At 37.7% G+C, this 13,163-nt stretch overlaps 1 protein-coding gene across 1 annotated transcript; it reads right to left on the bottom strand.

The window, feature by feature from the left end:
* Positions 1-2,511: 2,511 nt before the first annotated feature.
* LOC116300399 (potassium voltage-gated channel subfamily A member 1-like) lies at positions 2,512-5,657 on the bottom strand. Its single transcript, XM_031709270.2, has one exon. The coding sequence runs from the start codon at positions 5,038-5,040 to the stop codon at positions 3,619-3,621; it is 1,422 nt and encodes a 473-aa protein (XP_031565130.2). The 5' UTR covers positions 5,041-5,657; the 3' UTR covers positions 2,512-3,618.
* Positions 5,658-13,163: the final 7,506 nt, after the last annotated feature.

Raw genomic sequence — 13,163 nt, 5'->3', positions numbered from 1 at the left:
CTTGAACTCAGTAAACATAGAGGACTGCTCATCAACACTATTTATAACAATCTTTAGGACTTCCAGCTTTTCACAAGTTTCTCTACTCAATATTGGAATTGCTTTCTCTTTAACTACAACAAAACAAACAGTTATTGTCTTATCCTTGTAACAAAGTTCAGCTTCAAACTCACCAACAGTACTGAGGGGTTTTTCTGAACCATAAGAAAACAGCTTTCTATCAGACTTCTTTGCCTTGCAAACAATTCCTTCACTCTTGAGTTTCTCCCATGTTTGTCTGTCAATAACATTACATGTAGATCCAGAATCCAATAATACTGCTTCAAGTTGAATTCCCCCAATGACAATGTCAATCTTTGGTATCTCCTTGTCTGCTGTAGTGACTGCAAATGGATAATCTGGCTGCTCAGTTACTTGACGAACTCCCTTACCTCCTTGATTGGAAGTACCTTCCTTTGACTTGGTCTTGCAACAGTTTGCAAAATGTCCCGTTTGCTTACATTTATTGCATACCTTGTTTCTGGCTGGACAGTTAACATCTTTTGCAAAATGTCCTTGTCTTCCACATCTGTAGCACGAACCTTTACTCGGTTTCTCTTCCTCTTTCTTCTCTTTTGACCTGAATGGTTGTTGTCCTGTTCCCCTTCCTTTGAGTGGTTTCTTACCAATCCAATTTACATGGCTTGGGCCTTGGTCTGAAGGGTTGCACATATTCCTTGCCTGTCGTTTTACGGCCTCAAATGTTCTTGCTGTATCTTGTAATTCCTTCAGAGTGAGGGCCTGTCCCTTCTCAAGAAGTTTGCGTCGAAGCTCGTTTGAACGGCAAGTTGAAATTATTTGATCTCTGATCTGGTCATTGGTCTGGTCGGCGTAGTTACATGCTTCTGCCTTACGCTTTAATCGTACTACATACTGGTCGATGGTTTCTTCTTCTTTCTGGGACATTTCCCGAAACTGGTGTCGCTCGTAAGGAATATTTACCTGAGTCACAAAGTAGTCGCTCAGGGCTTTCTCTGCCTTCGCGTAATCCTTCGGTCCTCCGGTATCTGGTAAAACGTAAAAAATATCTTGAACATCCGGTCCTGCTGAATGAAGAAGTAAAGCCCTACGTTGTATCTTGTTGTCATCTTTATCTGGAGCGATAATCAGCCCTTTTCCATCGGCATAAAGTTGAAAACTTCGAAGCCATCGCTTCCATTCCAGCGCCAAACTATTCGGGTCACTGTGTACATCAAACGGTTTTAATCCACCGATTTCTAGACTTGAAGATGCCATTTTTTTAAATTTTTTTTATCCCAATTGAATGTTTATCATCCTCGTCGCCAATTGTAAAGTTCTAAATACCCAACACAGTATAACAAACTAGGCTTTTAATAAAGCTTCTTGTTCATAGCTTAACTGACTCTCTCTCACAACTTGATCATGCCATGTCTCTCTCTCTAGACCATAATACTTCGCTATACACACAGGGATCCCGACACTACACGTCTATATACATATCAAATCCAAGTGAATTCAATCGAAATTGAAGTCGTATCAATCAAATTCAAACTATTTTGTAGGTTCGATCTTTTCCATTTCCGCGAGTCAATCGATGTCGACCATTTGATTGAATTCGATTGTGTTCGATTGAATTCGATTTCCGGAAGTTCGATTAACTACGCCAGGAATCTAACTGCGTCTGTTCTCTTTTTTTAAGCGTTCAAGGGACAACCAAGACAGATGAGAAAATAATCTGTGATTTTAATCTTAAAATATAAAAAGTTAAGCGACAGTGCAATAGAAGTGAGTGCAGTTTCACTGAGCCATAATCTCATCAAATCGTGTGCATGGTAGTGGGCGAGGTCGGGGGTAAAAAAGGTACTGAAAACTTGAAGGGGGGGGGGGGGGGGGGTCGTTACTGGGAATCCTGGAGTAGTAAAACCAAGTGAAGCTAGGCGGAAACCTGGAGTATAAGTAGAACTGAAAATCTTATAGGAAAAAATTGCTAAAAATGATTTCTCGTGGCACACCATGCCCCATACTCGCCTCGTGCCGGACTTCATGGAATAATACACGGTATACCACAAGAAAACAGTGTCTTTAATAGTATAGTATTGAAGCCCGTAAATCATATTCGGTACTCGATACATTTTTATAAGCAGAGATTACGGAAAACATTGAACTGACAAAATCAGTGATAAAATAGTACGACGCTTATCAGATGTCCTCTTCAAGTACACTTGGATGGAAATGGAAATATTCCATTCAAGCAGGAGCATTCAAGTGTGCTTGATAATGACATTTGAGATGTCGAAACGTCGAGAATTTTGAATTTCTCGATTATGATTGGACTAGAGGAGTATTAATAAATACTCGTGATGTTTTGAAAGTTCTCAAATTGGACTTGCCTAAGGCTTGTCCAATAGTGAAAACGTTCAAAACATCACTCGCACCTATAAATTCCAAATTGCCACTCGAGATTTGTGTGATTTTGTATACCAATTTGGGTATAAATATTAATGCCACAAACACAGTTAAAGGCGATTTATTTTCAAAGATTCCTATCCAATGAGAATGAATATGAATCAAAACTGACTTTTCTCTTGCTTATTCTCAGCCTAAACTTCCTTTTCGTTCAAAAAATTTGAATTTTGAGAACACCACAAATTTTGAAGAAAAAAAAAAAAGAAAAGAAAATTGAAAATTCCAAAGTTTTCTCCCACGTATTCCAAAGCCTTCAAAGTGAACTGGGAATTTTTTTAGTTAACCAAATCATGAAATTATAACCCTCGCTTCCTTATTTCTGTTTACATTTTTGTCCGTCTGTCCGTCCTTCTGCATCTACAAGATGCACAGCCAAAGTTCTTCTATCTTGTATGCTTCTTGTGGGATCCATAACACTCGTATAGCAATCTGTATTATATTTTTTTGTTTTAACCGGATACCAACAATATAGCACATTATAAAATCCGTTGTTACGAATATTTTCATTTCATAAAATGTTTTTGCGATTAAAAATGAGAAGTGTTTTGAAAAACCCATCTTAAATATGACAGATTAAGTGTGAATTATTCATAAGTATTCATATGGCGAGATCAATGTCTCTTTTAATTCATGTATTGTGTTTACCTAAAAATCTAAATATGCAAATTATCAAAACCGCGAGAAAACCATCGCATGAAAAATTGATCTTTTTCCGCACAAATTGAAAAAGTTAATTATTTCTTATCTAATTGTTCCATCTGTTTTCTCGAATGGTTCTTTCCAATAATCTGGATTCGTCTGTTATTCAATACGACTGCGAAAAAGAAAAACAAACCTTATGAATTATAAAAATGCAATGGGGATTTATTCAAGGCAGCCGCCATGATTGTTCTTGTTTGCCTCGCGGGCAGAATTTTGAAACCTCAATTGACCAGGACTAAAAACTTCCCACGTTAAATTCTCTCAAAAATAGAAAAAAAAAGCAGTACATATAGACACGAAAGAAATAAAAAGAAAAGAAAAAAAATGAGAAAAAAACAAAATTGGGGAAAAACCAAAAAAAAGTTTGAAAACGAATTAATTCATTACTAGAAAACTAAAGCAATGAAAAGCAGACTAATTCAAGTTAGAATTTGAATTCATTAATTTCCCTCAAGCTTTTTCCGTTTGTTTCAGATCCTTCTCGAGGAGCACCTGTTGTTGCAGTTTTTCTTCTTCTTCTTCTTCTCGTTCTCTCCTTTCCTTATCCAGGTTGTAAAAATAGCTAAAGTTCGATACGATGACAGGGACAGGCAAGGCTAGTGTCAAGACACCTGCAATAGCACACAGCGATCCAATGACTTTCCCCCAAGAAGAGATCGGTGCCTTGTCACCGTAACCTACCGTTGTCATAGTAACTACCGAAAACCAGAAAGCCTCAGGTATACTAGAGAAGTGCTCGCTTTCTACATAAAACACAGCGCTAGAAAAGATTATAACTCCCATTAGAAGAAAGAACGTCAGAAGTAGAAGCTCTCGGAGGCTTGCTCTTAGAGTCTGGCCCAGCACCTTGAGTCCACGGTAATGGCGAGAGAGTTTGAAGATACGAAATACGCGAATTAGACGAAGGATCCGAAGAAAAGCAATAAGTGAGTTGTTCTTCTTCGAGCCAAACGATGTCCCTATTCCTAGAATGATGTAATAAGGGAGGACAGCCACAAAGTCGATGATATTGAGGAACGAACGAATAAAGTCCAGCTTTTTTGGCGCCGCAATAAAGCGAATCACTAGCTCGAACGTGAACCACGCTACGCAGAAGATCTCAATCTTGTTGAGCGCGGAGTTCTTGTCCTTACGAGTTTTGCGAAGCTCCGGTAACGTCTCGATGCAAAATACCGCAATAGATAACAGAATTACCCCGACTGACCAGACGGCTAGGATCTTAGCTGCTATCGAAGAGTACGGGTACTCGAAAAAATTCCAAATTGCCTTCAAGATGGGATTTTTGGGCATCGGTGGTGGTTCCTCCATTGATTCAGAGCAATATTCCTTAAAGAAATCCTCAGAAATTAATTCGGTTAGCTCAAAAAACTCTATTTCTCCCAGGAATGTTTTCTTGTCCAGGTCAACGGGCCAAAGTAGCTTTCCATTTGATTGGTAAAAATATAATATTGAATCAAAAGCCACTCGATTGCGATCGAAAAAGTACTCGTTATTTTTGGTGTCAAAAAAACTCGCACGTTTTTCGGGACTGCCTAACAGTGACGTTGGAAAGCGCGCCAAAGTGCTTTCTAAAGTTTCGTAGGACATTCCACTGATGTTTATTTTGACTCGTTTTTCCTTTTTCTTGGTAGTTTTTCGTTCTTTGTAAATTGAAATTATCGTCGGATGAGCGCTTCGAAGTCCATGCTCGATGGTCCGACTGCCGCGTCTTTTCTCCTCGGCTTCCGCTGTTGACCTCTTTGATGGAGAAAACCCAGGAAAAGCTCGTGTATCTGAAGGCCTTCGACATCTCCATGACCCATCGTATCCTTCTGTAAGTCCGTAATTTTCATTCTGAATCGCTTGGGCGCCAGATACGAGTACAGCTTCCATGACGCGAAACCGGCTTCCTCCTTTCTCGCTGAAACTTGGCTCCGATGACGCTCCGTGCCCAAATGATCAACAGAGATCAGAGTCTTATATCCGACGAGGTTTCGTATCGTAAACAATTCATCCAAAAACAGATGGAGGCTGGTCAGCAACTTATAAGAAATGATCTTAGAGACCACGTAACGTAGCTTATCGTTTCAGGTCAGTCTTTCCGAGCGTCGAAGAAGGAAGAGAATTTAAAAAGAAAGTTGATGAGTAAATCAAGCAAAGCAGAGAGGAGTGGAGTGGTTCACGTGACCTAACCTCAGAGCAGCTGCTTAATTCTGACATCCAACCGGTGAAACAGGATAAAAACAAATTCTCTTCAAACAGTTCAATATCAGTTAAAACTCTTCATATACTACTATCCATACGCTCTGAGAAGTTTGCTGGTGCCAAAATACTTCCATTTACTGTCCTCAGCGTCCCGAAATAAAAGATTTTTACCAACTTTGACACCCTGATCAGAAAACTATGAACCTATTTACTTCGTGGAGTCAAAGTGTTATTCCTTCTAGCTTTCCCGAGGTACACTGACAACACCATCAAAATATGAATAATTAAATATGACAACCGCTGGGCTAGATCTACCCAAATAGTCGTCTGGCCTCACTCACTGCTCTCCTACTAACAGAAATCATTAATAAGTCATTAAATTCGATAGATATTGGAATCTGCCGTTAACAAGTCATCGAAACTTGTTTTGGAGCTCAAAAACTCGATTCCTATTTAGGATGAGCAAGGAAAGCATTGGATATATTACGTGTGATGTGGAGAGCGCATTTTCGCTCTGATCGATGCTAATTGTTGAAAGAGGGGCCTTTTGCCATAGAAACCAAATTTTACTGTGTGTTTTTCTAATTATGAGAGTCTTATATATGTAGTTCCGAAGTATTTTATTAATATTTAATCGTTTCAAAGAAGATAAAACCACGAGTCAGTCTTCACGTCTAAGAAAGAGAGGTCTATTTTAAGTGAAAAAGTAAAGTAAAAAAGCGTTTCTTTGATATTGGTTCTTGACAAATCGTTAAAGTGTTGTGTTATCAGTTTTTGATTAAAAAAGAGGGAAAACTTGAAAATTTAGCAAGAAAACATGTATTTTCTTGTGTTTTTCTCCAAGATAGCGATGAAAAAAGAATCCCGGACGCTAATATGTATCCTTATAATGAATCTTGGAATCACACTGGATCAATTTAGGCTTTTAAATATTCCTTCTGTAATCTTCAAGATCAAAAAACATGTCACTCTTGCATTTAATTATTAATAAATTCATCTTAACTCCTAAAAAGCCTTTACTGAAAAAATTGTCCTTATGCATATAATGTGAAAAAAAATTGTTCGTTACAGTCGTCGTTGACTAAATTAAATTATTTTAAATTTCGAGGACTTAAATTTGGGTTTAATTCCTGTTGAAACTGATAATCTGGGGTCAGGTTGTGCTAGATTAAATTCTTGTATATGTTCTATTGCTATGGAAGATTTTCATGTACCAAAATATTCAGTTAGTCGACTCGCGATCAAGTGCATGTTTGATTAGATGACCAAAATACAAGAAAAAACGAGCGAAGATGTGTTACACTTGAATATAGTTTTTTGTTGAAAATTTTCTAGTTTTAAACGGGATTATTAATTCCATCTCGATACCCAATCATGTGTGTCCATTTGAAACCGCTCGCAATATACGATCCACAATTACTCAATCCATCGAAAATCTCCTGTCTTTTCGTCATAAGGCAAACTAAGTTTCATTTCTTCATTACGATGAGGTTATTTGTCTATACATAAACATTGTTTTGCCAAAAATTATCTGATTACTTTCTCAAACATTTCATTCATTTTATTGTTTTAGTCAAAAAGCTGTCATGAAATGATGTATAATTTCCTTTAAATTTTATTATTTTTTAACACCTTTATATTTTTTCACATCCGTTGAACAAAGTCTAACGCCGTTCAACCTGTGACTTTACCATGACATATTTGTATAACAAACTTTACCCTCCATAGCCTGACGTGTACTCCATGTTTATATATTAAAGTATGAAATATATTAAAGTATCAAACTCCAGTATATCTGGTTGCTGCACTAGCAAATGTAGCTACACTCAAAGTGCTTTATAATTTAAGTTCACTCTCGCCAGAGAGGGAATAATTTGTCATTAGGAGAGAGAGAGAGCAGGAGCAAGAGAGAAAAGAGATGACATAATTTTATGTATATTATTTGATACGGCACATCAAAAAACCGTCGAAGAAATCTAAGTTACACCAAAAATTCATAGTTACTAATAGTTTTTTTTTTTTTTTTGGAAATTCGGTGTTTTTAATATGGTTGGTACATGACAAAACGAGAGTTTATAACAAATTTACACAGCTGACTAAACGTGGTTACTATATCGACCCATTTATACATCTACTGCTAAAATTATTGACATCTTTGACACATCTTTGGAACATAGTGAATGAATTTCATGGCGTCCTAACCCTAAACTCCACGAAGCTTGATGAAAAAATTCTAAGGTGCAATTTGGATTACCAGCAGGACAATGTGAAAAGATAATGAATACGCGAATTAGTTATCAATGATCTTTCCGTGCCGAGTATTGACAATAATTCTATTCTCTTATATATTTTGCCACTTAAGAAAAGGAATAAGCTTAGCGCTCTACACAGCGGGAGGATTTAAAAAGAAATTAATAAAATTAAAAGTTATATAATTGCAAGTGGTATATGTGGCTGAATGATTGAAAAACGTGTCAAGGATTAAGAAAAATAACACCTGATCCTTAGGCTTAATGCGCATGTCAGAGATCACTCTATGTATGATTGGTTGGATCTTCGTCAGTTCGGTTTACAGACTAACTTTCTAGGGATAGCTGGGCCATGATGCATTCTGGTCTAGCTATGGTACGAACAACACCATATAAGGCATGAATAAGAGATGTTTATAATTGCACTGAAGCTAGAACACAACGCATCCTTAATTGCTTCCCACCCTGCTTTTCATGGTTATTCAGTTTACAACTACCTGCACGCGTTACGTGTATTTTACACCAGTCGCACCAAAGGTTTGCACATGGTCACAAATTCGCAAGTGTCCGTGTCACAGATAATAGTATATTTACTTATTTTATTTTATGTAATTTGTGTCCTCAAGGGGAGTGCCTAGCATGTGACTCAGAGTCCCGTTCGCGCTCTCCCTATTGGGTAGTCTTTCACATTTATTTTTTAATTATGTATGCATGTACCTTGATTATAGTAGCTATTACCCAATAAAAAAATTGAAGTTGTAAAAATATATAATGATAATAATAATCATCATTATCATCATCATCATCATCATCATTCATGAGTTTTTCAAATTAGCGGTTTTCGTTATCGTTTCATGCGATCAGTAATAATGAGTCGTTTCCCAAAACTGACATGCGCAAAACTAGTCTACAGGCCAATCAGAAAGCTGAAAAATGCGGCAAAATTATGAACTTAATATAGAAAGCATTAAAAAGTTAGCAAAAGGCGTTGACTCAAAATTTAATTAATAACAAAAATCATTTATATAAATGATTATATATAAAAGCCGGGAGTGCGAGGACTATTTTGGTTGTCACTATACCGTATGCCGGTGAATATTAGAGAAAAAGTGTTTTACCGGCAGGGATTTCGGCCACCGAGAATTATAGTCTAACACACATAAGAAAGCCAGCAGACCCGTTTTAATACTTATTAATTGTAGTCGTATCGTGCAATAAATCTTTTTTCCATAAATGCTTGCTATTTGTTCATATAATAAATAGAACAATATATGGACACTTGGAGATATGAACTCTTATGTTCAAATTCGATATCTAAGGTACTTGGTCGCTGTGCTCACTCGATTTGAACACTCGAAGATAAATTCCGCACGTCCATATATTATTGAGAGTCCTGAAGAGGTAAATGGGAGTGGGATTCGCCTTTTTTGGGCTGGGAAAATGGGATTTTATGCTATCGGAATAGAATTCACAAACAAACATTAAAAAAAAAATCGAAAAATTAAAATGGGATTGAGATTTAGATTTGAGCAAAACATAGGCTATGGGATATGGAATTAGTGGTCAAAATGAAGGCTGGAAAATAGGATTAAGACCCCTCTTGAGGTCGACCCTCATTTATTCTCTTTTTTATTAACCTACCTGATCATAATTGACTTTTTAAGAACCTTTTCGTCTTAAAGGCAAAACTCTTTGCTTTGAACAAAATATTTCATTAAAACAGATGCCATGTCTGGCTCGTTCTCTTACTCGAGTCAACAACTCAAGCATGCATCAGCTGTATATACCACTAATTAAAGTTATCAAAAGTAAAGCTATCTCAAAATATGGGATTGTACTGAGTTGCTATCACTGATAAGGCTGGTTCAAAATAGAGCCAAATTTTCATGCAAAACTATGTACGCAGTATATATTATCTCCAAATTAAAAGCTCCTAGAATTTTCTATTCAGTTCTGGATAAAAAAGACAATTTAACTATTAACGAAAGATATATACGTATCTGATAATATACCGTACGAGGCTTTGCACCATCACGTGACGGCAGCCATGTTAGATGGCAGGAACAATACAATCATTTTACAAGAGAAAGAATTCAATTCCCGATAGTCGACGGGATTTTTTTATACCATCTAACCACAAGCAGCCCAAGCTGTATTATGGGCGCCGGCACGTGATATTGCTTCTATAGTGGGTGAAATGAACTAAGTAGCTTTTGTATATTGGTTAAACCGGTTTGACCAGATGTTTCTTTCCCTAAAACATGATGGGGGAGGGGTTCGGTGGCCTATATGAGGGATATACAGCAAGTTAGACGAGTTGCTGCAAATACCAAACGGGTATCTGTATGTTAGACGAGTTGCTGCATTTTAGACAAGTTGATAGTTCATTTGCAACTTTCAAAAATTCATTAAGAAACTCCTAATATAATATAAACTTTAATTTTATCAAAATTATTATACTCTATAAATAAAATATCTACTCTATGTATAAATATATGTGTACACTATATTGTAAAATTATTTCAATTAATTCTACTTCGCAAGAGAAATAGATTATATAAGAATATGTCCCAACTAGTTCTCATGGGAAAGATCCTGGGAACAAAAATCACGCTAATTTCACATTTGATTTTTAAATAAAAAAAAACCTTGAGGTAATTCGTAAATTAACTAATAGCTAAGGGTATCTAACTGGTGTTGTACTCTCCACAGCTGCGTGACACTCGCTACACGTGTCGCAGTTCAAGGCGCAGCCAACACACACAACCACGTGACCACATGGAACAAACGAGCAATTCTTGTACGCTTTCCTACAGTACTTACAAAGAAACCGCGCCTGAAACGTTTTCTTTTCTTTCTGCGCGGATGAATTCGCTTTAAATTGGGTTACAATATCCTGGATGGATTGATCGAGATTAGGACTTGCGGGGAATTGATTGCAAAACTGCCTTGTGTCGCTGATTAATGACGTCTGAGACACTGCTGGGAATAAAGGGTGTAACATTGACTGGGACATCTCCCTTTTTGTAGGCATTACCTGTCTTTGGAACGTACCTGGTGTAATGGGTCCTGGACTTGGACTTCTGTGATACATGCCCCGTGGTGGAGACTTTAGTGCTAGTCTTAATGATGTCCCTGGTACTTCTAGATGCATTCTCGGTGGCAATCTAGATGTTGACGGAGGCGTTGGATTATCGGCAACTACTTGTGGAATACATGGTGTCAAATATCCGTTTCGCTGCGGCGATCGCGACATTGACGCTGGACGAGAGAAATCAAAAACTGTATTAGACTTTGGAGTATCTGGACCGAATTTAAAGACCTTCTGTTCGAAGATTTTAGGCGTGTTTAGGCCACATGCGATCTGGATAGCCTTTGCCCTTTCCTCTGCTAAAAGTCTCCATGCGTTACTCAAGGCTTCTGGAGCAGTTCTTAGTATGTCAAAATCGTAAATCCTCTGCTTTTGCGCATCTTTGCGTTTAAAGGCCGTAACAAAAGATTTAAGATTATTTTTGTTTGTCTTGGAGTCAAGCGCCCAGTCATAGACTTTTTCTTGAGTAAAGAAGATGCAATACTCAACCGTTGTGCGGTAAAGTGCTTGAGCAGCTGTCTTGTCGTCTAGTTTGTAAGTTATCTTGTAGCAGCGGTAGTTTTCTTCGATTTCTACGCTAAAACTGCTGCCCTTGAAGGAAGGGTACAAGCCTGTTGAATACCTGTATCTGGATATAAAAACAAAATGATTGTAAAATGCTTAATATAAATAATAAAATTTAACACAACAAAGTGATAAGCTTCGATTGTAACAACTAGAAACAAATGATAGAAAGAATATATATATGGGGGGAGTGGGGAGTCACTGTGGGGGGGGGGGGTGGGGGTTGTGGGGTGGGAATCTAAGTCCACATGACTGCTTCGATCATGCATGGAATACTATACGAACACAATATAATTTTGAAAGATTAAAATAACGAGGAATTGATATAAAGCTTACTCATCGATAAGGCTGCCATGGTCGTTGTCATAGATACGCAGAGCATCGACACATACAGCAATGATAACTTTTTCCTTCAGATAGTCGATTGCGCTAAACATTTCCGCGCCGTACGTCTGTTCTTCATTCTCCAGCTCACTAAGTAACCTTTCCTCTGCCTTTATCCCATGAATCCCCTTCAACTGCGCATGCGCAGCTCTCAGTCTACCCAGAGCCTCGATATCAACTTGTGGATTCCAGTCCTTCATTAGAAGAGAGTATTTACTGATCTCCTTCAGGGCGTCTTCACCGTGGTCCCGACGAAGCGATAGGGCCGCGAAGCGCGAGCTTTTGTCACGTGACAAGATGTACTTGCCCTGGGAAAGATTTTGTCTGACGTTCAAGAAAAATTGATGCCTGGATGGAATAAAGTATAAAATGTCAATTAATTTTTTAGTGATTTTGATTAATTTTATAGTTGGTTTTCATTTTATTCTTAGTAACCCAGGCAACAAGCAACCCACCCACCTCTCTCCATCAAATGCGCAGCCACTTCCTTACGCACACTATAGTCTATAGACCCCTTGCAGCTCACTTGGAAGACAAAACAAAGAATTTCAATCTCCTGAGAATTGGAAACCTATTGTTATGTCCTGCAAGTAGATGTGCATTCCAACGTGCTGCAAGGGGTCTATTTTCTCTTTCGATCTCATTAAAGAGGGTTGCTTTTCCCCAACACCCCTCTCGCAGAAATGCGCACTCACTTACAACCCATCATAGCTGACCCCACAAGCTTTTCAAACACTATAATTAAATTAGATCTAAAAATATGCGATGTTTCTTATATCAGGTCCCGTATCATTCGAGCTCAAGTATCATTTCTTTGTTTAATATTCTCTTCCATGAGAAGACACTTAAATGTGGATGTCAACTCAAACAAAGAATCATATTCTGACTGAATTAAGAGAATGACTCGTGGTCTGAAATAAAAAAACACTATTACTTAAAACATCTTTTTCCTATTAGATTAGTGCTTTGAGTTTAAATCCTTCCACTGGAGGGCACAACATTTGAAAGCTATAAATGTGGCTTGTCAATATACAATATTTAAACTCCCAGCAAAGTATGAAAGAAAGGTCACTTACTTTGTTTCCCTCAAAAAAAGTTGACTTTGTTTTACAAAGTACTTGACTCGAAAGTGCAAGTGATAGATGTGTGATTTACTCATTTGTATTCGGATTTGGTTGCGCAAGTTCAGCCATTGTTCTTGTTTCGACTTGTTCAAGCATCGCAGACCAAAATAATCCATTTCTGGAGTCAGTCTTTTACGTCGACAGACCTGATGAAGAAAAAATTGTCAAACTTAAAAACTTTGAAAATTGTAGATAGAGGTCGATTAAACTCTCATTTTTATAGAGGAACTTGTGGTCAGGGCATAGCTAACTCGATCAAAGAGCGCACCCTAAAGCAACCTCGGGAGGCTGATCAGTGGACGAGTGCTTAATTCTAAGATTGAATTGGAATTTAGTTCGTTAGGTCACTGAAGAAAGAGGAAAATGGAGAACCCGAAAAAGGACAAACACTCTCGAATA

Source organism: Actinia tenebrosa, unplaced genomic scaffold (assembly GCF_029948245.1).
Source record: "Actinia tenebrosa isolate PJP-AT-01 unplaced genomic scaffold, QUT_ActTen_1.0 PGA_scaffold2__45_contigs__length_23673736, whole genome shotgun sequence".
Taxonomy (NCBI): Eukaryota; Metazoa; Cnidaria; class Anthozoa; order Actiniaria; family Actiniidae; genus Actinia; species Actinia tenebrosa.
The sequence above is the reverse complement of the archived record's forward strand: the minus strand, read 5'-3'. Positions and strand labels throughout refer to the sequence as shown.

What these genes read in the sequence shown, in the direction of transcription:
- LOC116300399 (XM_031709270.2), bottom strand. Translation starts at nt 5,040, where the DNA reads ATGGAAGCTGTACTCGTATCTGGCGCCCAAGCGATTCAGAATGAAAAT.